The sequence below is a fragment of the Neodiprion pinetum genome, chromosome 6, assembly GCF_021155775.2.
Source record: "Neodiprion pinetum isolate iyNeoPine1 chromosome 6, iyNeoPine1.2, whole genome shotgun sequence".
Taxonomy (NCBI): domain Eukaryota; kingdom Metazoa; phylum Arthropoda; class Insecta; order Hymenoptera; family Diprionidae; genus Neodiprion; species Neodiprion pinetum.
Genome location: NC_060237.1, coordinates 1,439,848 through 1,465,234, shown reverse-complemented (window position 1 = coordinate 1,465,234; position 25,387 = coordinate 1,439,848). Strand labels below are relative to the sequence as shown.

Here is a 25,387-nt window from a genome sequence, read left to right as displayed (position 1 = left end):
TACATATTATGAGTATTCTAGTGCTACGTATGAATTGAGAGTTTTGGTGTAAGACCATAAACGAGTGTAGAAAAGTATCAATTCATTTCATACTAAAAATAATGGTTATATGAATAAGGAAATTCCATTTTAGGATCTTTACATGCGCATTCAAATGCGTATGTATTTGTACATACATAATATTTTTTTGCAGAGAAGTCAATTATCGATCAACTACTATGAAATTAACATACTAACAAACAACGTTTTCACCAAGCTAATGAATACATTAATTAATTTGTAGTTATTATGGTTTAATTTTCATTTTAAAAAACAAACTGTTTTTCATATCAAACGATCAGGCCTCATATGAAGTTGGCAAGCAATATATGTATACATGTATTATTTACATGATTTTATAACGCAGAACTGTTGTTATTAAAATACTACTTATGAAGAGTGATTGCAATTTACAAAAAACATCGCACAATAATCACTAATTTCAATTTGATATTAGACAAACTCATATATGATTAAGGAAAGACTCAGCATTTGTCATACTGTCCCTAACAAGTCACGTGCAAGGTATCAAAAACAATGGCAAAAAATGTATTGCAATAATAAGAAATACCTATGTAAGGACAATTTGTAAAAAGTTTCCGAGAAACAATGTATCCTACCCATAGCCCCACGCCTAAGCTCTCTATGCACCTCCTGTTATAAAATATTATGAATAATGATAATAATGATACTGTAAAAGAGCAAGCAAAAGTTAATGACCCAATGTAATAGAAATGAATGGACTTGCCAGTTGAAGGTCTAGGGTTCTTAAAGAACGCCTCCCTTCTCTGTAAACCGATCTCAATGAAGAGATTTCCGAAATACTTAATTGTACAATAAGTTGACTTAAAAGAAACACTGAAATAAAGAATTCACCTAAAAATTATAATTATTTCATCCATAATCATTTATCCCGTATTTTTTAACATACTGCAGATATGTGATCTATGAGAACTCAGCGAGTATACAGTTCACAGTGTATCGGATTACAGTGAGCAACATATGAAAACAAACTTGCGTTCAAGATTCATTTGTTTCTCTGACAGTTTCTTTTAAATACCACTTCAATGTTGACGTTATTTTCATTTCAGGTTTGATTATTTTATATCGTTCAAGAAAGTTCTAATTTATTACTCACGACAATTATGGCAGTTGAGAATGAATGCCATTGCTCAGATTCGTCAGAGCCATCCAACATAACTTCGTTACACACAGATATGAGTTCAATTATGAACTACTCTGAACTGAATAAAAATGGTGTTACACTTATCGAAAGTAGGATATATCTCTATAAATTATTATTTAACGTTTTCAGCCCTCTGCTGTCAACTAATTCACACCCTAAGCGCCATCGGTCATTCAAAGACCTGTTTCCTCCTCAGAAGAGTGTTTATGTCGATCTGTCCAATGTCCACCGCCAGATGATACACTCTCAAGACCAGTTCGTCAAGTCTCACCTCAGAGGTATCAGCTTGAACCCACAGCGCCGATACAAAGCTGTCTTGCAAATCAAGGGCTGGTGTGTCAACCTATTATTCAAAATGGAAAAACGCCAGTGGCATGCCACTGCCCGTATGCGTACAAAACGTGAGGACTTCTCTGATGCATAACTCATGGAATAATGATTTTACATTAAAACTACATTGAAAGTAGGAAGGCGGTAAATTTTCTAGGTGATACTGTTAACGATTTCTCGAAATTACGCTTGCCCAACAGGAGTATTTCTAATATACCGAAACGTGATCAAGGTGAGAATCTTGATTAAAACCCTGCGCGATTGATTGCAAAGGAAAAGAGAAAGAAAGAAAAGATACAAGGAAGATGTATTTTAGGCTCTTTGAAAGCAGTCCGACCCATCCGTGAGAAATGGAACTTTAAATGGCCCAGAAGGCAATCTCCAAAGATGTCAGATAAGACGTATCAAGTAAAAGTTAAGAAGGACCTTTATCAGAATTATCCAAAGGTACAGATTCAATGTTCAATCATTAATCACTGTTTTATAGTAAGTGAGTTTAATTTAGAGCTACGTATGCTGTGAACTATCAGAAGGCATTCCCAAAAAGAAGAAACGGGATTTTGAAAAACCAAGAACTCCGGGAAACGGCATTGATGACACGTCGGAGAAGATAGACATCTACTACTTTGATCACGGCAATTCGGCGTACGTTTTCCTAAAATTTCTCAACATTTTTTTAATAATAGACAGACAAAAGTAACTGTAACGGTTAAGTAAAACGATCGACACTGTGCATCGACAGGTACTATCGAACAACTGATGCTCCGCCGATACTGGCTACAGAGAAATGCGCGGAACGAACGGATTACATCGCGACCCGTTTCTGGGCGGAAATATTCGGTACAATTCACATAGGAATAGCCTTTGTCACAGCCTTTATACTGCAGCTGATAAGATTTTTGCTCTTCAGCATAGTAAGGCCACTTACAGTGGGAGTCGTACAATTGATTGCGGATTACTTTCTGAAGCCATCATTGTCAATATTATTCAATGCGACGATACAACCGGTACTCATACTGTTGTACAATATAGCTACATCTTTTCGAGACCTCTGTGAACCAATAGCTGAGGGACTTGGTTTCTTTCTAAGAGAGATAGCTCAGGTATTCAGGGCGTTTAGGATTGTCGAAGTGAACAATTGCACCAACAACAGTTGTACGTGACTAGAGGCTACTCATTAAGTCATATAACTAGTAATAACTGGTAGAATTATTATAATTAATTATGCATGCCGCTTGTAACTAGTATAAAAATATAGGTAACGTCATTATTCCATGAGTCTAAAGGTCGATTGTATCACAATAAGGAAATGAATAATGTATCAATGAACGGAAGAGAAGTCACTGTAGAACATTTTGTTACATTATTCTCAAGTATTGATAGTACGACTGTGAATGTTGGATACTTCTTTGTGTGCGATTGTTTCAGCTAGTAGAAATCCAGTTGCGGGAGTACACGTATTTTGCAAAGGGGTAGTTTATTCGTTTCGTCTAATCTGGATCCCATGTCGCTAAAACGGAACAAGATTTATTACAACAGATGCAGGCAAATTCATGCGATGCAACATTTTTTAATATTCAGAATTACTTGAAGTTTAATTATATATAAACCCATAAGGGCACCGGGCATTAACTGTATACTCATCGTGTATTATAGATGGATGTGAAACGTGATTGACTCATTTGTGTGATAATTGATAAAACAAAATATACAGATATACGTATTATAAATAGATATCCCGACACAAATATTTCAACACCAGGTATATATTTGGTTTTATTTTAACTTTACAATATTGTTTTATTTATTTTTTTTTATACAGAACAAATTATTTCTTACAGCAACTATAGCTTTGTCAATAATATTCAATAATCTTTGTTGTTTTTTGTCGGTTTCGTTTTGTTTGTTTTTCATTTTCCTTCAATATATCTTACCATTTAATAAATTATGTACAATACTCACAAACAACAAACAGAGGAACCCTAATTACATCTTGTAGTTGTTTTCCACACTTCTCTATGTACAGGTACTACTGGTTTTTACAGAACTGCGCTTTTCATCGACTTGCCTATATTCTGTATGGAAACTCCAAAACTCTCATAACTCTATAGTCAACAGTTAACGTCTAGCGTTATCTGATCTCAGGAACTGCAACCTCTAGCTTCATTCAACAGGATCTACCTAGGTAGTTGTGGTTGGAGTTTCCTGGATGGCTGGGGGTTGTGAAGAAGCAGGCGTAGAATCACCTGAAATGAAAAATATCTTTGCTATCGATCCGATACCTCAACACAGTTACGCGTGTAATTCAATTATGTCGAATTCACCTCACAAATCACAAAGCTTGATACATGATATCTTCTCTACTATAGAGTATTCTTACCTAAAAGAGCAGCTTCTAAGTCCCCAAGGATCTCAGTCTCCTTTGGGTCGATAAGGTTGAAGCGTTGATTAAGAAGTGTAAGATGGGCGAATACACAATTGAGATGCGCATGCAATCCCAATAGTGCAACTTCCCTAAAGTGACAGTGATATATGTGCGCAACAACATGGTACAGCAATCGCAGGATCTTACGCACTATCGATTCAAACGAGCTTGGAAACTCGTTGGCTAAAAACAGGCACAAAAATAAATATCAAGTGACGTAGAACAGGAATGTTCGAGGAAAGTGATCAACTTTTTGCAATCACTGGTTCGCGAAAAGTTGCTGTTAATATTGTTTTTTTTTATCGATAGCTGATAATGACCAGACATATTCCTCCGAGAGACGGAAGTTTCTATTTATATTTTACTTGGAAATAAACGATACTGAATAAAACTAGAAAGGAAAGATTTTTTCCCACTACTCACCATATTTAGTAGGGAATATTGTTTCATCACTAACAGTACGCTGTGTAAATGTCATGACGTAGTCTATGTATTGTGGAGCAGCCACTCTAGTCTTTTTTCCTTTTTCGTCAAACCATAAATACGTCCTGAAAGTGAAAGAGAGAAATATTTCAAAAATTGAATGCACATCTATCACACGATAAATAGCAATGGTGTATTGATTATGCAACGTGTATTCCAATAGACATTAGATTGTTAATTAATTCACTAGAATTAAATGAATGACTTCCTGCGATAAGCGTACATTTCATACGAAAGAAACAATACGGGTGTGTAATTCGATGCGATTTCTTTATTTTTTTATTTTCACCGCAGCGTTCGTGCTGTCGTTGTGATTATTTGAGCGACCAAGTACGGTCAAGAGTATGCTGGCATATATTGATAGTTTTTATCGAGAAATATAGTACGGGTGCGCGTATCTTTTTACGCTTCTGTAAATATAAACCGGTCATAAAATTCGTCGAATCTAAACAGTTTACTGGACGGCGAGGGGCTCGGTTAGAGATATGTTATATTTACGTCGGTATTTATTTACACAGGCACCGTTGATAACTAGATATCCTTACGAAAGGCAGTGGAGTTCTTCAGCCAGTCCTCGGATCGGAAATTGAAAGAGCCAACGATCTCCATAATTTTCGCTACGACCAGGCGGCACAATGTTAGTGAATTTTGACGAGGTCTCAAGAATCTACATCGTTCGTCTTCGCGTCCATGTAATTGATAATTTTTGTCGCAAATACCTCAAACCAGGACCCGTCATGTCGGGGCATCCCGTCATCGTACAAAACTCGGATATCGTTCCGTAGAAGAGATTGATGTGGTCAAAAAGTGCGAGAGTGTGGGAGGCTAGCCATTCGTTGTAATCGAGACCAGCCGGTAGGTCGACAAGCATCCTCAGGTCAAGTTCCGGAAGCTGTCGTTCCAAAGCGGCTTCCTCCAGGTACAATTTGGGATCTTCCGTGGCTCCGGCATCTTTCTCCTTCCGTCGGGCTTTTCTGTAAATAATTATAAAAATAGCAGTCAACAATTTGTAATAATCACGATCCGCACGGTGTAATATATTATAATTTAACACACAAATACTGCTTCAGGGGGCAACGATGCAACCGACGAGAACTGGTACGAGCCATAATTCTGGTTACTTGAACCCCGCTGCACACAGTGTAATAATATAAGCATGTTCCGTGTACTTTAAGTTACGAGCAAACATAAATTAGTTATAATTGTATCGTAAAAAAGCGTGACTTTCTTAACCGCGAGAAGACACTACAGCGATTGTACCTATAACCACCACCTTAACAACGGCGAATAAATAATATCATTCGATATTGTTACATACGTTTCCGTTGCCGCTCTGTTTCAATCACGTGAAATTATTTATCAATCGCCTGATCGCCGTCGGAATCGTAGACGCAGCTCGTTCGCATTTAAGACAAGTAAATCATCGCTGGCACTTCTATCATACATATAAAGTAAATCATCATCCATACAGATGTAAGAGAATTGTTTCCCTGAACACAATTATATTTTGAGAAGACTTTAATGATGGTTTAAACGTGACAGGTGAAAAATCGGGACAAGGGCCGCGCTGCGGTAAAAACATCCTCTAAACTTGGTCAAGACTGTTCACTTCGTGTGTCATCTCTGGTTATATAAAGCTGATTCACGTCTCGGTGTCAACTATTTTAAACTGTAACCCTGCGGCAACATCGTCGTTGTTGCTTCGCTCCTTTGCGTGTTACGTACGACGATTTGATAATAGCAGTTTTTTCACTCAAAATCTGGAGATGTTGTTTGGTCCTCGACGAGGAGTGTTCGGTGAGGGTGAAAAGAGAAAAAAAAAAAAAAGCTCGAGTTTGCCGTACATAATCTGGCCTGCGTAAGTGACGGGGTATCCGGACGAGCAAGGGTCGAACTCAATAACCTATCGACGATAGGGTAAAACCTTATAGGTGTTTGGGACGAGAGGGAGTCGTGATCCTCGAGTGTATTCGCGATTTAAAACGAAACCCAGCCTATCCTTGGAGAAGTAAAAAATTGATTTATGATACCCCTTTGAAGTCTGATAAGGCGTAAATGGATATGTATATATAAAAGGTAAAAGGAAGGAGAAAATTTCACGATAAAACCGGCGTCGAGCAGGTTCGAGGAGAGGTCTTCTTGGGTTAGGTACCCACTTCTGGAAATTCCCATTTTTATACATTGCTTTATCAACGGCGCTAAACCATTCCGCATTTTCTATTTGTCCGCAAAATTTTCTTATCCTGACGCTAAGGATATAATCTGAGAAGTGATGTCAATTATATGTGAAAATGAGCATTGTTGTAATAAAAATTTCATTGACTCCACGGAGTTACATGGATGGGAGAGATTCCGGTTCGAGATCGGAGGCGGACGATCCGTGAGTCATCGTGCAGCCGGTGTTCTTAGTTTCTTATTGCAATCGCTGACCTCCGTTGTGATCGCGTCGTGCCATGACTCGGGTCGGCGACACCTCAAGTCCGGTAACCCTGATTTAGCCGCAAAAGCGAATCGAGGACAAGAGTTTTGGTCCAGAGAGCAGCCGCAAACTTGTATACGTTACACGCAAACTCATACCTAAGTACAGTAACGACAAGATCAGGGATGATCCTGATTTTCGCGAGTACCGCGATTCAAGCACAAGGTACCGAACATCGTTTCTGAATATAAACAGCGGTTGGCCGAGCGTTACCGAGTTAATTTTAATGAAGTGGAATTTCGAAATCCAGCCATTGCTACCTTTTCTACGACTGTCGAGACGAAATTTACTTTATTTATTTTTATTTATTTAAACTCTCCGCTGAAACGTACAAACAGAACTAAAACTCGAGCGTGACACAGTGCCGGGTGAATATACCGCAGTAGTTACACTTTGAGTCAGCAGGCAGCCTCAAAATTGAAGATCTTTCCTCGTCCAAACTTTACTCAAGTCAAGACGCCGCGCAATCTCCGAGTCGAGACGTTCGGGATTCTTGAGTAACTACCGCGGGTGTACAATCTCAAGTTTCAAAGTCATCTCTGGCTCTTCTTGCATCGAGCTCCAAAACCTAATTACGAATTGTTACGTTTCTCTTACCTGTATCCGTTCCAAGTTAATACCTTAAATTCAAATCGGCAAACACACGGTTGTTTCTTCCATCATTTATAACTAAATGGTGGTAAATAAAACTCGACGCGTTTGCGAGGGTAAGCAGATTTTTTTCACCCACCACATTTTCAATATTCGTCGCGATGGGTTTGATAAAGCGGTTCTCCAAGCAATGCCCGGTAAATTGGCCTCGCGGCCTATTATACCTACCTACGACCACTGTTTAGCCCGCGTTCCGAATAACTTTGCATTATCGACCAGGAATAGAAAGGTTTCCCTACCGTCTAGAAACGAAAAGGCACGTTCGTTCGTCCTTTCGTACCGCCCTGCGCGACCTACATACACACCCGTCTAATCGTCATCCCGTAAGCATACGTACGATACATGTTGCGTGAGTGTGTGTGTGTGTGTGTGTATAAAATACATCGAGATTCGTGGTACATCGATGCACGTCACACACTCTCCGCACACACCCATACGCCCAGATATATTACACGTTTATGGATACATCTTCCTTCCTGCAGCGTGACGCATGCACAAAGAGAGATTCGCCGCCGCATCACTGGCTGGTTGTACACGTGTGTATAACTGTTTGAATTCGATGAATAACTGATCCGTCAAAATATTTATAAATATAAGAATATCCGTAACATATATATTTATATATATAGGTATAATGTATGCGTTAGGTATTGCAACTAGGAAAAACAAGCTAAAACCGATCGAATCCAATAATAACCCTTATACACGTACAAGAATGGAAAACAAGCAAAAACGATCTCCGAAATAGGTTAATTAGATTTTTGCATTGGACGATGAGATGCACGTATAAACGTGCTACAATTTTTTTTCTTCTTTTTCACAACACAAAAAAAGAAGAAGAAAAAAATCGTCACTCTCTTACATTCGTAAGTCGATAAAATTTTGAACTTCGTATACATCAGGTTCAACATTTTGAACTTTCTCAATATCGCGGAACTAAATACGTGATCGGCCAAAATCCATCCCTGGATTGAAACGCATACACGATGAAAGATCGTATCGATCATTTTCACCGTTGGTTTGATAAGGGAAAAAAATCCCGAGCGTGAATTACAGTTTCCACTCGTCCGCGTTGTCATTCGTAGATAAGATTTCCACCATGAATCTGGTAATTCGACTTTCGTTTAATATTCCCGTTTCGCTTTGTTTTTCCAAGTGCTGCAGGGGGTGGGGGACTCACGCGACTAATTCACCGAAGAGTCGTATCTTCCTGTGGCAGGTGTCAAATAGGGAGAGCCGCGAGGAGACGTTTGTTCCTCCGGTTGCCGAGGACGAGGACGAGGAGGAGTTGTGCACGGGGGTGACGGGCGCCGAGGCCGAGGACGTCGTCGTCTCCGTAAGGGCGACAGCCCCCCGTGCCGGCGACCGCATCATTATCGGCGTATGTGTTCCCGATGCTGATACCGACGACGACGACGATGACTCCAAGTGATTATCGCTGATTCCGCTAAATTTCTCTCGCGTACTACATGCACACAAAATTCAATTTGTTTTACATTTCTTTTTTCCTTTCTACTTTCATCTTGACTTTTTATTTCTTCCATTTATCTATAACTGCTGCGCCGAACCTTTCGGCTTCAATAACATTACGTGATCGTATTTGATGATAAATTTACATCTGTGAATTTCATTGTTATTCTCGGTATTCTGGTATTTTTTTTTTTTTTTTATTTAATTCGTTTTCTTTTTCACATATCTGCGAATTGTTTGTCTCGTGACGTCACATCCGCTTGCCACTTGGGGTTTTTCCTACACGTACGTACTATAATCTCATCGTTTTCTTTCTTGGCTCATGATATTATTACGGTATAACATACAATAAATCTGGATTCTCTTCGCTTGGAATAACAAATCGGGCGTCCCGGTTTCAAAGAATTACAATTTCAATAAACAAAAATAAAAATCGTTATTCGAACAACGAGTAATTTCATCACATACATAATTTGTCGCTTTCTAACTTTCCTGCCCGTGTGAAATCATTAATCGATCATGCTGCTATCGATAAGCTGAAATACCGAATCGCACCGATCCCTCCAACCTTTGTTTCATTATATACTTGTACTGTTACACGTACACACATACGTCGTGCAACACGACTGCATGCATACTAACGATATCGCGGTCAATGACGCACCACCGCACATGCATGCACCGCATTGTCATGTGTTTTAGCAGCCACGGTCGAATCTGATTGTGCGCCTTCTAAATGTGTTCGACTAACAAATGTGTCTCACTCGTTGTCTCGAAGTCGGGAATCAAAGCACTATATGTACATCTATCTATACATATTCGAAATTTTTCAAACTAGCAGAGACAAATAGCCGAAAATCATAGCAGGTCGCTTTACCGCGTATACCTGTAAAATACGTTTATATTATATACGTTTCAAAGTTTGATTAAGTTTTCCTATCACTTTTGCATATTACTATGAGATTTATATGTTTCATCGTAAGGCATATTTTTTTTTATAGTCACATCCGGTCTGCCTTGACGCGTTAATTTCGAACTGCGGTCACTAGTTCGTTAAAATAAATCCGAGCGGATATATAATTATAATTAGTAACATACGATAGCGACGAAGTTTGTGCGTACACAAAACATTGTAAGAAATTATTCAATAAATAATGTAAGACTTTACTTCTCGTTCGGTTATTCGCAAAATATAGTTGATATTACAATATGTGGAAAAAAAAAAAATTAAATTAGTATCAAATGCAAGGTTTTGACGCCCTGTACATTCGTCAAGTGGCAAGCGTTTGCGGCGATGCGGTGCAATATTAATTAATATACATATTTAGAAAGAGAATGTAATATCAGTGAAATATATACACACATACAGGTTATATACTGTATCATTATACGTACATATATTTGAATATGTACATCTGCAGGCAATAGGAGAAGAAAATCCCGCGAATTCTCGTGTATGCAACTTCATATATAAAAGGTATGCGGTTATTTACATATATACCTACGGATTTTCTTATCTTATAAAAAAAAAAAAAAAAACGCCGCAGAGAGAAGGAGCGCAATAATAAACTGTAGCTCAGATTGATTGTACAAAACTTGAAGACTTGAGAAAAAAAAAAAAAAAAAAACAAAAACAAACCAACAAACAATTCAAATAATGAAAAATAACCGATATTTCCGAAAACTGAAAATTGAAATCAAGTTATAATTGTCCAACTTTTCCTTTTCCGGTGATTGATTGACGGGTTGATTGATCGACTCCTTTCTACGTTATGACAAAGGAGACTGCTCGGTAAACGACACGCATATTGTTGCGGTATAGGAATGCAAAAACGACGCACAGACACCTCGGAGTATATGTTTAAGTGAAACAAAAAGAAGTAAAGAAAAAAACCCGGAAACGAAGATGAAATAACCGAGTAAAATCGATCTTTCTCTCGGATTGTGTTACCGCTCTGGTTAAATTCACGTGGATTATTATTATTAATATTCTTTGTTTTCATCTTCTCCTCCTCCTCTTCTTCTTATTCTTCTTATTCCTCTTGTACGTACAATACACCAAGTACGACAAACACTGTTGAAACTTGACGCGTTTCCCGCACTTGCATATAATTTATTACATCACAGCGTACAAAAATGGATAGTTTATCGTTTAAACGAACGATCGAGGTCCTATCTTCGTTCCGCAACGATACTCGGCGCAGCGTGCGTGCGTGTGCGTGTTTGTATTTTTTTAACGTCGCGAACTCGCATAATCGTGCATCAGGGGTTGGGCGTCGCGGCGGCAATGCGGCGTCAGTTGCGTCGCGATGCTCTCGCCACGGCGCGGGACGCCGGATCAGCTGTTGGCGTCGGAGCCACGAGTCAGCTGACTGGGTCACTCCAGTTTCTCCCCCCAAAGCTCCTCCCACGCCCCCCTTCCCTGCCCCTAACCGACCCCTTCTTATCCTCCTTCTCCTCCATCTCCGCTCCTCTGCGACAATCGATATCACCCGCCACTGTATAGGTATACGTATACACGTATATACGTGCATGCATACATCGTACATACATGACGGAGCAGCCCCACTGACACACCTACGCATGTTTTACGCGTATCGGGCGATGCTTGCAATTGGGGACTTTTTTTCAATTCTGCAAGGGGTGGTGGGTCGCTGTAATACACCGATTCCCGATGTACGCCACGCAACGTGTTAATTGACATTCAACGCGAGAAGGTGAATTCCACTGAAATTTCAAATTTTCAGTATATCATCGTTGCCGTTTGTGTTGTTGCAAAATTTGAAGAAAGAAAATCAACGAGTTATTGTCATTATCAGAACAATAATATACCGACGAAGATAATATCGTGAGAAATAATGCAGGAATTTTCGCTTTGTCCGATACTCGTGGAATTCGATAAATAGTATTGCAGCACTAGGAACGTTGTTACAGTTTATAATATATATATCTATACACCCTGTACAGTGCGAAATTAAATGATTCGTAACGCACGTTGCACACGGATCGACGCGTAAATATACAAATTAAAGGTATATCGAACCCTCGACGAGCCGAGGCGATACGTGATACTTCCGATTTACCGCTATATAACGAAAAACGGCGTTTAGCGAGTAACGAAGAGTCCATTTAAAAACAATTAACGATACACGTACGGGTATAGAATAATTCTTTATTCTTAGTTCAGAAACGGTATCAGCTTTTATACGGCTCGCTCATTGTCGTATGCAAAATCTGTCGCGAATTCTGCAGTACCTTAGAAAATAAATTAAGCTTTCTGTGAATAGGCTACGCCTCGAGTCTCTCCTCGTTACAATATTATGTTTGCGTAATTATACAACCGACTAGACTGTCCGTCGACGTTATAAAAACTCGACATCGTGAAGACGATTCTACGGTAAGAGATTGTTAAAGATAAAATTGCATCCTCGAAGTGCATCTGCACTCATTGTATCCATATTCTTGTGCAGTTTATTCTGCATATTAATATTTATTATATATATATATATATATATATCATTGTAGCGGGAAAGACGGTTTCGCGCATCTGTTCTTCGATCTCTGACACACGCGCAATGATCCTTGCATTACGTAATCGCAACTGCATGAGAAACGAGCGTATCATACAATTTTCAATTACATAATATCAGCGGCTCGATTTTCGTAAGAGAAAAAAACATTTGTGAAATATTTTAGAGCTAAGAGAGATATCGAATTTTATAGAAAATCAAACTGATTAGTTCACGTACAACTATTTTATCATCGTCATTTCAGATAGCAATATTATCAACAGTTTTCGACAAACTAAAAATTGGCGCAGAGCAGCCGCAGGGATATGCGGCATTCATTTACCACCTGAAATATAATTAACGCTAATATTATTTTTTTTTTTTATCTTAAAAATAAAATAAAAAAATGTACGCCAACGTATAATTATGCGTATTGCTTGCAGTCCACGCAGCGTGATTTCCGCTAACCACATCGCGACTAAAATTAATCGCTCAACAACTACAACCTTAACCATCGTACGATACAATCGCAAATGCGATAAGAAATGCCGCTGGAACGATCTCGTTTCACGGACTGAAGATTAATCGCTCCAATTGTACATTTGCAAAATTATGAATATAATATACCTTCGAAGACTCTCGTAACCTTTTCCGTGCGAAAAAGATATTGAAAAAAAAAAAAACATACGTTACACAGCAGCTATGATAATACGGGACGAAAACAAAGAGAAGGACTAGACAAATTAGGTTGGCGTGTGCGTCGTGGTCTTGTGGTGGGGATGTTTCGACTAAAGATCGTCGTAGCTGGAGAGAAAGAGAAAAAAGATAGCGAGAGGGGCAGAGAAAACACGGTAAAGGGGTGGTGGAGAAAGTGAAGAGCGAGAGAGAGGGAGAGAGAGAGGGGAAAGGAAAGGAAAGCCGCGCGTATAACAAGGCAGAGGAGAATGGAAGTCGAGAAGAGAGTGGAAGGAAGGCTGCTGGCGCCGGTTCGTTTCGCTGCAGAGGATTGCCGAGGGTTTGCGATCGATGGACCGGCGGCGCCTAGGCGACGCGACTCCTAGGTGGACCGACGAGACTGGAGCAGCACCCCCGGCGCGTTGTTTGCGTTTGTTTACACCGGGCGAGGATCGTCATCCCCTGCAGCATCCCGGTCCGGTCGACGAGACGAGACGAGACGAGACGCGACGCCGCGACGATCGCGAGGGGCAGTAATTCGACGCCCTATCGCCGCCCCCTTCGGCATTTTATAAACACCTCTTCGCTCCGATTCCCCGCATCCCATCGGCACGCGGTGCAACACGCTGCGGGAATTTCCTCGATCCCCGTAGCGTACTAATTTGACACTTGTACGAAACTCGGATACATACCGAACGAAAACGAATTCGCGGTTTATTGTCGTGGAAATGCGGAGCTGTGGAAGCATACTTTATACCAGTTAAGCATACATTTTTCCTTGCAGTCGAGGGTTCTCGAAGTTGCTGATTCGCAAAATTTACAATCGGGAATTTGATACGAGCGGATAGAATTAATTTTTATACTCTTAGTCCGCCATCTTGGATCCACTGTTTTGAAGTATGAAATTTTGACGTCGGATTCGTTCTCAGCGACCCTAAAAATCCAAGATTATCTAGTTCCATTTTTCTAGCTTCCGTAACCTTTCCATAGTTACATTTGTACGTACGATCTTTATTATCGACATGCCTACACACCTATCGAGAATACATCCGAAGCTGAGGTTGAAGGCTAAGGACACGTCTTTATACTTTCACGTCTATAATTAATGAGACGTCTCGACAAGTATTTTCGTATTTAAACGACTAATTGTAGAATCTTTAATCGTAGGAGGTCTTTTTTTTCAATGACGATGATGATAATAACAATTATATCGCGGTCTTGAGTGAACGGTAATTAAGAAAAATGATATAACCTTTACGAACGTGTTCGCAGCGCATTGACAGGGTTTATATTTGGAGTTGGCACTTTAATAAAGTGGGAGTAAAAATAGACGGACGTTATATACGCGTTACACGTATACCGTATATCATCATACACCGAGTCGTCTGTCCGCCGAGCTTGTTTATCCATCCATCAATCCGTCCGTCCTAATATTCTTTAAGGAACGATGATGATCATTCCTTGTTATAAGACGATCCACTCGAATTATCGATGAATCATACTCCCAGCTCCCGGCCAATCTACGAGCGACCTTCGCATCATTTTTATACTCATCCGAGAATGAGGAAGACTCGTTTCGATACTCCACCATAATATACACGGAAACGTTCTACCTATGTACCGTACCTCGGATCCGATAGCTATCGTCGCCTAGCTTTGCCTCGTCAATTGCTCAAATTGCTCGAGAGAGAAGGTTCGTATACATCCCAGGATATACTCTGTATCGATCAGCCAATTAATCACGATCAAAGATTAACTATTCTGACGTAAATGGGTTGCAGGTAGACGCACACCTGTACGCATAGCTTTATGTACAACCCGTTACCTCTACACGATTACCAGCAAAGTTTTTTATACCGAGAGGGTAACATTGAAGCAACGAGAAAATACACAACGGAACGTAACGTACACAGGAAGATCGTTGTTGTTGTTGTTATTATTATTATTCAACGTGTACGTTATGCAGTATGTGCCAGTATAACTTGTGTGTGTGTGTGTGTGTATACCTGCAGAATGTTCATTTTGCGTATCTGGCCAATTTTCTGCACTCTCTCTCTCTCTCTCTCTCCCTCTCACATATAATGTATAGCGATATAAAGAATCGAATCAATACTCTTTGACGTCACGCGGGTTAGCCGCTTGAATTGGATACGTATACGTATACAACGCTTGATGACGTGTCTGTTTTTTACACGTACAAGAGAAGCACGCTCCGACGTATGATCACGAATGATACTCGCAAGAGTATTAATTGCACGATATCAAATGAATAGATATAATTACACAAACTAAAGCATATATTTTGAATAAAAACTTTTCCGTACCATACAACAGCTGCTACCTATAATACGTATGTATGTATACACACACACATGTATATATAAATATCAAGTAATAGTTTCAGAATTGCGACGATACATCTATATACATAATAATATGGCAAACAGCCGCTGGGGCGTGTAAAAAAGTGTTCAAATTAAATTTTGCACGCTTGTATTTTTGCTTTTCGTTAGCGCGATGAAAAATGTGAAAAAATGAAAAATTAATCCAAATTCGAACGCGTGTACATGTGTACAGTCGGGAAAAAATTTTATACATCGTTATTGTACCGAAATTGGTGAAAATTAATCATATCGACGATTCTGCGTAGTTAGAGATTGACGCGTCTTGCACGAAAACAAAGAGAGAGAAAAAAAAATTGAATCATTTTTACCAACGAACGAAAATCTCGATCGTAAACCGTTCGTCACTCGTTTATAATATCAATTGCAGATACGTCTAAATATTCGAACGTGAACGTATACACGCGTCCATCTTTTGTACACACAATTACAGTACCGTCTTTGATGTTCACGGTTCGTGATTACTGAACCAAGTCTAATTCAACGGCTGAATCGAAACCACCTTTCAACGAAAGATATACGATACCTTGTACAGAGCTATCCTGAGGTATTTACGTAGCAATCGGCAAGCAAACTCTCCTCCAATTTCTCATTGTACTTACTGCAAGTCTGTAGGTGAATCGCGTGAACGCGAAATAGATTCACACACGTAATTTCTGCGCCTAGTTGTTCTCATAGATTGGTATCCTTCGTTAATTAACTCTATCGACGTGTATACAATGTAAGAATGTAAAATTGTTAACCTTTTATTTTTAATTTTCTCTATCATCAGCGTTGAAAAATGCGCGACGACTGACAACGATACGAGTGCGTGTCTCGACACCATATTTAAAATTGTCCGAATCAGTCAGTCACTCGACAGACAAACAGATAGATGGAACGTAGATAAGGAGGATCCCCTGGGGACGGTGAAAGTCTGTTGCAGGTGTCGAAATCTTTCTTCCATCGGGCAGACAAGCTTCACCATGGCACTGCACGTGTATTATAACGAATATAAGTTCATACGACGAACCTGTTCTTTACACGCGAGTGTAAAGAAACGACGTTTTTTTTTTTCTTGTTGTATTTGTGTTGTAATCTCGGTTAATTTCGATAATTCCCGGCACTATATCTGGTACGCACAACGTTTATAAATACAGGTTTGCAGTGATTCGTACGTACAAAGGAGGCGACACGGACCGCGTGATAATCCCATTATAGTTGGTAAAACTTTCTACTCGATCTCGGTTGTTTGCTTACAATAACGTCATACATCCGTGTATACGTATACAGCAACGTACGCATATGCACATGTAAGTTTATAAAGTGAGAGCTGACGTCACGAGTCGAGCATCCCGTTTAGCACTGTACATGCAAACTTAGTAAAATTCGTTCTACCTGCTCTTCGGTTTTTCACATTCGCAACTTCACGCACCTACGTTGCACAGAGAATATACGATACATGTACATGCACACGCGTAAAGGTCGTAATTCGAAAGAGAGAGAGAGAGAGAGAGAGAGATTTTCGCGGTTTCAGCCACTGTGTAGCACTGCAAGTTTCAAATTATACGCATCGGTGTAAAAGGCGAGGATTATAGGTGGTAGAAGATCGTCTCGTAACTCGACGATGAAACTAACCTGCAGAAGCAAGTGACGGTGTCCTCGACGTCCAGTGCTAAGGAAGTGTCAATGGCGGAATATTTCAACACTTTTCTGCTCCCGATACCAAACATAGCGAGCCAGCTGTATATCGTGTATACCGATTGAAAAACGTGACGAAGAATAAAGAAAACGATGCCGGACCCCGGACTGTAACGTCACAACGCAGACGAGTCGGTATAATTGAGTTTCTCTCGTTCCCGGCCGGTGCAGGCTCGCATAATACAACTCGATCGACGATAATAAGATAATTTATCGCGAGGATGTACGAACGAGGGAGAACCGCTGCTGGTGGAGTAGAATTTTGTAGGTTATACGGTCGGCTGGGACCGACGCTGGCAGGTTGTAACTTGGGACTTAGGACCCGCTACGGATACTGTGGGTCTTGGGACCACCGCCTCGTCTATCCAGCGTTCAACTCACTCGCCATACTCGCACTTACTCGCTCTCTCTTCGCCGATGCGGCACGAGTAAAACCGAGAGCTAGGGGCTTCTTATTCAACCGACGAGGAGATGTAACAAGCTGGCAAACTTGCATTGTCACATGCCTGTGTGTGTATACGCAAACGGACAGATTATACGCGCCTGGCGTATATACGTGTATCACCAAATGCAATTATACGTCGGGAAACGTGAGAGGAAAAGGACGGACAAAAATTAAAATAAAGACGAAATAACACTGCGCACATGCGCGACGAAGAAGCCGAACAAGTCTCTCCTCGACGTTATTACGTATACGTCGTACCCGTATCTGTGTGTATATATATATATATATATATTTATATATATAGATAACCAATAGTTACGTGGAAGTGTACCTAATTTATACACCGCCACACGTAACTTGTTGTCAAAGTGTGCCTGTATTACAGGCAGACGGATACTTGCTGTTTTCGTTGTCCCCTCATTTTCTGTACACAATATTGTATTAATGCCCTCATCTCACAATTCTCCGCTTTGTCTTAACGTTTATACTCTTGTGAGACGACGAAACATATACCTGCAATATAATAGGTACATACCCGTCGTACATATGCGGGTGCTTGCATGGATATTATTTGCTTCGGTAATACGCGGGGGGAATTAGCCAACGTCACAGGTGTGTAATAGCCTGCAACGGTCGACGTGAAGGGCTTTGAAAAATTTCGTCAAATTAATTCGACTTAGTCGCGGTCGCGTTGTTTAAAAAGAGTGGGTATGTGAGAGGGAGTTGCGCACAAAGTGCTATCCAATCGGAAAAAGGAAGGAGGGAAGGAAGGAAGGAAGGAAGGATAGAAAAGAATGTAACATATATACGAGTGTTCTTAAAGATTCACGTGTGGATAACGTGTAAGAGGGAGAATGGCGAAACTCGACTAGACGGTAGAAATTTCGGTTTAGGTATATATGTGCGATATAAATCCCGAAGGGTGTTGCAGGATTCTGTGTGTGTGTGTATGTATAATAAATCGAGAAATCTCAGAGGGAAAACGTATACCTTAAGGAAGAAAGATAAGAAAGCGGTAGTGTACAGACGTCTAATACACGTACACGCGGGAATAAAGACGTCTGTATGCGTAAAAGAAAACTAGACTGTAATACGTATATATACACACACTGTACACGTCACGAGGTATCTCTGTGCACCTGAGATGATATAAAAATAAAATGGGGGAAGGGGTGGCGAAGTATAGGAGAAATAGCCTAAAGGACTTTATGCCCAGGCACCCTTAACTTCTTCATTCGCTCTCCTCCGTTTCCGCCCCCATGGCTGAAAGTTTAGTTTCTTGGAAACAATGTAATCGACGAGGATGCCCCGCACACCGCCGTGTAGCGGCAGTTGTATTTTATTCTTCTTCCAAGGAGTAGAGGGTAGAATAAGATACCCATCCAGGTCCCCGTAATCTTACACCAGCACCGCGAGGAGGAGTCTATTCTTACAAGGCTTTCGATAAAACTTCAAAACTGGGTAGGCAGGCAGGTATATACGCATAATATACACATCGCATTTGCGGGAACCTTCGGTATACGTATATAATGTCATCGTCGAGAAAAATGAACGTCTCTGTTACATATATACACGTATATAGCCGTGATATTTGCACGAAAAAAAGAGTACATGTATATATAAACAGGCCAAATGTTCCCGGTTTAAATAGTATATATACGACATATAATATGCATGCGTATACATATATTAACAAGACGCCGGACGTGACATTACGCGAAAATAAAAATGACGAGGCCACCTGAACGAACGACTGTGAATGCCATTACGCATATATAATAGGATGAACACGCATAGGCCGAGCACGTTATTCGCACGGATTCACGATCAAAGCGTCTCCGCCTCGCCACGTACGTCACTTGAATGACATCGTAGCGTGTAACGTTGTATCATTATTCCGCATTAAGGTCGTGCAGTACACCTACCCTTGCCGACCGAGCAAACTCACCATTTTTCTTCCAATATTAAATAAACAAACGAACGGAAAGGGTTCAAATTTTAACGCTCGGCATGACCTTACATGACCTTAGTACACACTTGTTCGTAATTCGGATTTATTTTTTGTTCGATTCTATTGCACAGCGGTGATGGGTACCTAATGACGAATCTAACGACACCGCAAGACTAGCGGATAGTTTGTCAGGATTGCCTTCAAAATCCGGAGGGGATTGCGTGAAATTCGCAAAATTTCGTTTCAACCATACCGCCGGCACAAAAGAAGTCGGATATTGCGTAATTTGTTGGTGTAGCAATGGCCGTTGTCAGTGATAATATCGCGGAATTATTAACGATGGAAAACAACAACTTGTCATTATACGTAATTATAGCATGTATACAGTGCGGGAGTGGGCGAACGAGTTTGTTTACAGCTCGTATTTTTTATCGTTGACAAGTTCTTCTAAGAATTGTTTTTCAAAGAAAGTACCCGGGTATAAGTGTATCGGTGAGCTCGGCGGAAAAAAAATCTCGTATCTACGTGGGAGGCATAATTTCAATGTATAATTGCAAAGTACGTAACTTTTGAGAGCGAATTTTTTTTTTTTTTTTTCTTTATCTCGTTCCGGCCGTAAACAACTTTATGACATGCGTCAGATATACGATCTTATGTAGCATCTTCGCAGATTCCCCAAGTTGGATAATTATAGAAACCTACACGCAACACAGAGTCACGTCTAATTGCGCGCCGCAGCTGATCTCTCTCTCTCTCTCTCTCTCTCTCTCACTCTTCCTTCTCTCTCATTCTACCCATCTTTATCTGCAGTGCGTGAGTCACATTGACCAATTTGTAGATCTCTCGCATATCTATAAGTGTAAAACAAGACTTGATATCTCGCGCTAGGCTCTTACACACCTGCATCCACGTCACCTGATTTATTTTTATTCCTTTGCCACATATATCGATTTTTACGGTTTACCTTTACTCGCGTTTAATTTATTTTCAACTTTAGATACAACAATTCGTGCATCTTTGTTCTATCTCGCCGATTTCATTTTTGTTTGACAAGGTAAATACGGAGCGAAAAACGAAATCAGAATCGGACACTGTAGTGGAAAAAATTCACAAGCTCACTCGGAACGCAAAACCAGGCAAGAGGCTTGTAAAATGTTGGTGGTATAAAAGCTACGTGATATCTTTCCTTCTCTTCAACTTTGGTCTTTGAGTACGGAAGGAGAGACGCTCGGATTTTTGTTTCTCTCTTTATTTTCTTCTTCTCCGGTGCGAGTAGACGATAAGACTCGAGATACGTACATACATACCTGCCTACTATTTGTGTTTGTTTGCTTGTTTGTTTCTTGTATAAACAAGAAATCTCATCGAGAGATTCTCTCGAAAAGATATGAACGAGAAGATACGATTTTGTGAAAAATTTAGGGAACCCGCAATATTTATCTCGAGTGAAATCTTAATAATAAAACGAGGAAAAGGGAGGGCGAGATATTTTTTTTTTCTCTATTTTATCCTTCATTTCTTTCGAGAGAGTAAACTTGGAGTCTTGCTTTCATTTTGCTTATGCTTTTCATACGTTTTAACTGAAATTCGCGATGAAGAGATTGTATAACTCAAACTCTACAATCTTGACTGTATGTAACATAATAGCAAGAACGCGATCGTTCGCCTGAGTAAAAAATTCGCACTCTAGATAATTTTTATTCAACGTTTTCTTCTGTATTGTAACTTGGCAGAAAACCAGCGGAGCGAAGCATCTCCGTGAATAAAAAGCTAAAAGCATGAAAATCGTGTTACGGAAAATTTTACGGCAATGAAATCGAAAATAAAATAGAAATTAATTTATGCAAATATTATCCAAAATGATAATATTTTCATCACTTTATGCATCGAGTATAATTATACATCATATACTCGAGCATCGTCATAGCAAGAACTGATCAGATTGCAGAGAGAAAGAAAAGCCGCCGCATGTAAATACACACACACACACACACATATATATATAATAACAGCCTAGAGCGAGAGAAAAATACGAACTCCTATCCGCAAATCCTTTCATCCCCCTCATCGCGTCTCGATAAAGATTTTCCTTCCTTCCAGTCGACCCTGTAACACCACGACGAAGAACCTCTCTACAGCTATAACGTTCGCGTTAAAAATAACCGGGTGAAAACAAACATCTCACACCTTATATGCCGTATACCATGTAGGGTAGGCGTAATCGTGTGCAAAGCTGCGTCTAAAAGTAGAGATACGTTAATACGAGTTGAAAACATTAGGCGATTAAAAGATTCCCAAAAATTTGTTCTACAATTTGATAACCCGGGTGGCATTTTGCGTAGAATAACAATGTCCCTCGAAAACGAGTTTCAACCGTCCAACCGGATTTAGTTCACTTCTCTCGTCTGAGCTTGTAATAAGTAAAAAGATTTGCCAACGTTGGCGCGGCGCGAAAAATCGCTGACTGATTTTATCCCCGTCGAATAAAATTTCCTGATCTCGTTTCCGCCGTTTTCTCCCTTTCTTCAGGCCCCTTTTTTATAGATCGCCACGTGCTCCGGTGATTCTTAGCTCCTATACACGTATACGCGCAATGGTCGAGCCGAATCCGCCCACAACGCGGCCAAGATGTTCCTCCTCTTAATAAATAATAACGGGGTCTGAAGAAGACGATTTACCGTTTTATCACGATTTACGAAACGAGGCACTGCGCCATCGTTCCGTAACAACACTGGTGTTAACATCGTTCTTATTGCAGGTTAAAACCGCTTACCATACTCGCGTAATCCAGATTTTTCTAGGCAGCGTCCGTCGTCGTCGCGTGAGTTTATATAATGGGTATATAAATTATAGACACGGATTTTCGTACGTGTTGCGACCAAATCACGCCACGTGATATTTACATAGCAGCGGGCTACGTAACGCGTAACGTCGCGCGTATACGCACAGCGGATAAAAAAATTAAAAATAAAAACAAAAAAACATAAACTATCATCACTAGCGAGCAAATAAACGCAAGAATGAATATACGTGCTATTTCTTGACTGGCAAATTTTTTATCTTGGTTTAAAAAAAATTAAAAAAAAAAAACGCAAGAATATCTCCGAAATTTTCCTTCGATATCTGTACAACGCGTATACATACTTCGATGTTGCGTGGCGGTTAGGCGTGATTCACAACGGCGAGCGTGGCAATGCTTACCCATAGTTCCAGTCGTTTTGTTACATGCATACGCACGCATACCTAAGGCATATACCGCTTTGCTCTACCACGAGGTGAGTCACGCTTCTCGTTTTTCCGTGTGAAAAGAATAGCGCGTAATTTATCGCGTTTGTGATATTGTTGTTTTTTTCATGTTAATATCGCAATTCTCCATCCGCACCTTGCGTTATGGTAGAAAATTTTTGAAAAATTCTCCAAGAATGATTAATCAAAGAAAGGCTGCATTGATGCGGTAAAAGCAGCTCTTTATTACACGCGAGCATGCAAATATTTACTCTCGGTCTGCAGGCTTGTTCCTTTATCGTCTAAAAGGTAAGCAACCCGCCTTGTTATACCTTTTTACACTGTATTCCGATAACGAGAGTATAAGAGAGGATCTGTGTTGAAGATAATTATCGCCGCGGAGATAAGAAGAGAGGGATAAGCCCTGCACGGCGATGGAGGGGGAGGGGTTTTCATATTTTACCCTAATCGGCTGAAATGACAGAGGAAACTTGACTGGTGATGCTGAAAACAGGCGGCTAATAATTTAGGAAAACAATAATAAGATTCAGGTGTAGCGGGGTAAAGGGAGTGGTAAATTTAACGAGCAATTTGCGTACACCCCGCGAGTATTATAACGTTATATTTCTTCCGTTCTGTTTAGCCTTCCGTAAATTTTCATCATCGTTATCATCACCATCGCCGTCGTCGTGATAGTGTTAAATTACGTACGTATATTACAGATATTACACTTCAATTTATGGAGTGATACAGTGTTCACGAACTAGCGGGGTTACAGATATTTACTATTTATACGCATGATGTATTACCGTATAAACTAGCGAGGTGTGACCAAAGAAAAAATATACATCTATATGCATGTTTGATAGAAGTAGGCGGGTATATGGATATTGCAAAGAGACGCCGGTGCGCAGGGTAAATCGTTTTTCTTCATCCATCGGTAGGTATAATGTACTTTATTTATATAACACGATCCGAAGGCTGAGCATAAACGATTATAGATCGGCGTAGTCGTGTGACACAACTAACACATCGTCGAGGGGGACGTGTGTGTATATTACGTATTTTTGCGCAGAATTTACGGCACGTGTAAAAACACAGTGGTTATAAGGAAAAATAAAAGAAGAAAGAGCGAAATAAACTCGGCAAGTTGGGTACAAGGCTCGGCGTGTAGCTGAATAAACACAAAGGTTTTTTCGATCGTTGTTCGAAATTGTTCAGGCCGGCGAAGCACCCTCTGGGTTTTCGCTGAAAATTAGCTAAACAAGCGTTTGGAATTAGAGCACAAAGCGGCTCTCATTATACTCTCTCACTTCGCCGCGCCGCCGCAGCTTAGGTATCATTTTCATTAATTACGTATGTTAACGATCTGCGGGATAATATTCGCACACACGTCTGTACGTGAGAGGCGTTTCGATACGGTTCAAGATACCTGTGCGGAGATCGTGATAAACAACAACGACAGCCTCAGGGCCTGTTAATCAACGCGCACGCTGTAAACAGGCGTAATATTAAATAAATAACCATCGACCCTATCCCGATTACTAAAATTACCTCGTCAAATGGACGGACCCGTGTAGTTCGAGTCGCTGACCAAAGTTTAAACGTGAACCGTTTGTACGGTACGATCTATGCAGCATAGAATGGTAAATAATACACAACTTACCGCAACGAGTAAGCGAATTAATCGTGAGTCAGTTTACGGAGGAATTGACCCTAATTAGAGAATTGGTAATTATCATACTGCGAAACAACGTCATCGGTGATGACCGGGGGATGAGAGAGATTTCAAATAATATGCATCGGTGATAACGCATTTTTCTACCGATTCGTTCTCGGCTGTTGATACGCGATATTTACGTCGGATCAAGGACGCGGTTAAAACGATGCGTTTTCGCGGTGATTCGGGTGAATCAGCGGGTTCGAATTGACAGATATATCGGTGAAAAAGCAGGAACGTGAGGGGGAGCAGAGAGCGGTGGTAGGTAACCTCTACCACCGGAGGACCGCGATCCTAATTGGAGGGATGAAATGTAAGGTTTTGAAAACTCACCCCATAAACCAGTCCACGGTATCGCGGAGATATTCGGGTAACCTATCCAGCTTGGATGATTATTGGTTAGATCACCGGCGTGGAAGTCAGTAAAACCGAAATATCCTTCGACTAGCACTTGCAGCACAATCTCATGAAATCTAACATGGCGAAAGTCTATTGTCACCTGTTCCCGTCATGCCCCACTTGACGTCAAAATATAGGTGTTTCGCGAACTGGGAGTCGATTTAATATCACCCAGTTCAGTTCGGCGCTCGTTCGGCGAACTAGCTGTTCCGTATTAGCTTTAATAACTTACTATTACCCGAGCCTAAACTCGAATAAACCACCTGACGCAACAAATGCAACCTCATAACACAGCTGATCCAACGTTTCTCTCGCTTC

General features: G+C 40.4%; 2 protein-coding genes across 5 annotated transcripts; one reads left to right on the top strand and one right to left on the bottom strand.

Moving 5' to 3' along the window:
* Positions 1-198: 198 nt before the first annotated feature.
* On the bottom strand, positions 199-25,364 carry Mob2 (MOB kinase activator 2). Of its 4 annotated transcripts, XR_006883895.2 has the most exons (7): positions 10,459-10,525; positions 8,774-9,058; positions 5,183-5,437; positions 4,404-4,528; positions 3,936-4,163; positions 3,518-3,801; positions 199-3,065 (listed from the first exon to the last, which is right to left on the bottom strand). XR_006883895.2 is itself a non-coding variant. In XM_046632429.2 (6 exons), the coding sequence occupies exons 1-6, from the start codon at positions 25,006-25,008 to the stop codon at positions 3,737-3,739; spliced, it is 963 nt and encodes a 320-aa protein (XP_046488385.1). In that variant the 5' UTR covers positions 25,009-25,364; the 3' UTR covers positions 3,302-3,736. The 4 variants fall into 4 exon arrangements, 3 of the variants coding, with proteins under 3 accessions (XP_046488385.1, XP_046488382.1, XP_046488383.1); XM_046632429.2 differs by lacking the exons at positions 199-3,065; positions 10,459-10,525 and adding an exon at positions 25,004-25,364 and having other exon boundaries at positions 3,302-3,801; XM_046632426.2 differs by lacking the exons at positions 199-3,065; positions 10,459-10,525 and adding an exon at positions 17,267-17,720 and having other exon boundaries at positions 3,302-3,801.
* On the top strand, positions 1,943-2,718 carry LOC124221584 (uncharacterized). The gene is made up of 3 exons (XM_046631761.1): positions 1,943-2,002; positions 2,061-2,200; positions 2,298-2,718. Exons 1-3 carry the CDS (start codon positions 1,943-1,945, stop codon positions 2,716-2,718), a joined length of 621 nt encoding a protein of 206 aa, XP_046487717.1.
* Positions 25,365-25,387: the final 23 nt, after the last annotated feature.

Bases quoted from the DNA above. Each gene is read 5' to 3' on its own strand.
- Mob2 (XM_046632426.2), bottom strand. From the start codon at position 17,361: ATGTTTGGTATCGGGAGCAGAAAAGTGTTGAAATATTCCGCCATTGAC. The intron at 4,164-4,403 runs GTGAGTAGTGGG...GCCTGTTTTTAG, and splicing joins AATATTCCCTACTAAATATG to CCAACGAGTTTCCAAGCTCG. The intron at 3,802-3,935 runs GTAAGAATACTC...TTTTCATTTCAG, and splicing joins CTTAGAAGCTGCTCTTTTAG to GTGATTCTACGCCTGCTTCT.
- LOC124221584 (XM_046631761.1), top strand. From the start codon at position 1,943: ATGTCAGATAAGACGTATCAAGTAAAAGTTAAGAAGGACCTTTATCAG. The intron at 2,003-2,060 runs GTACAGATTCAA...AGTTTAATTTAG, and splicing joins TTTATCAGAATTATCCAAAG to AGCTACGTATGCTGTGAACT. The intron at 2,201-2,297 runs GTACGTTTTCCT...GTGCATCGACAG, and splicing joins TTTGATCACGGCAATTCGGC to GTACTATCGAACAACTGATG.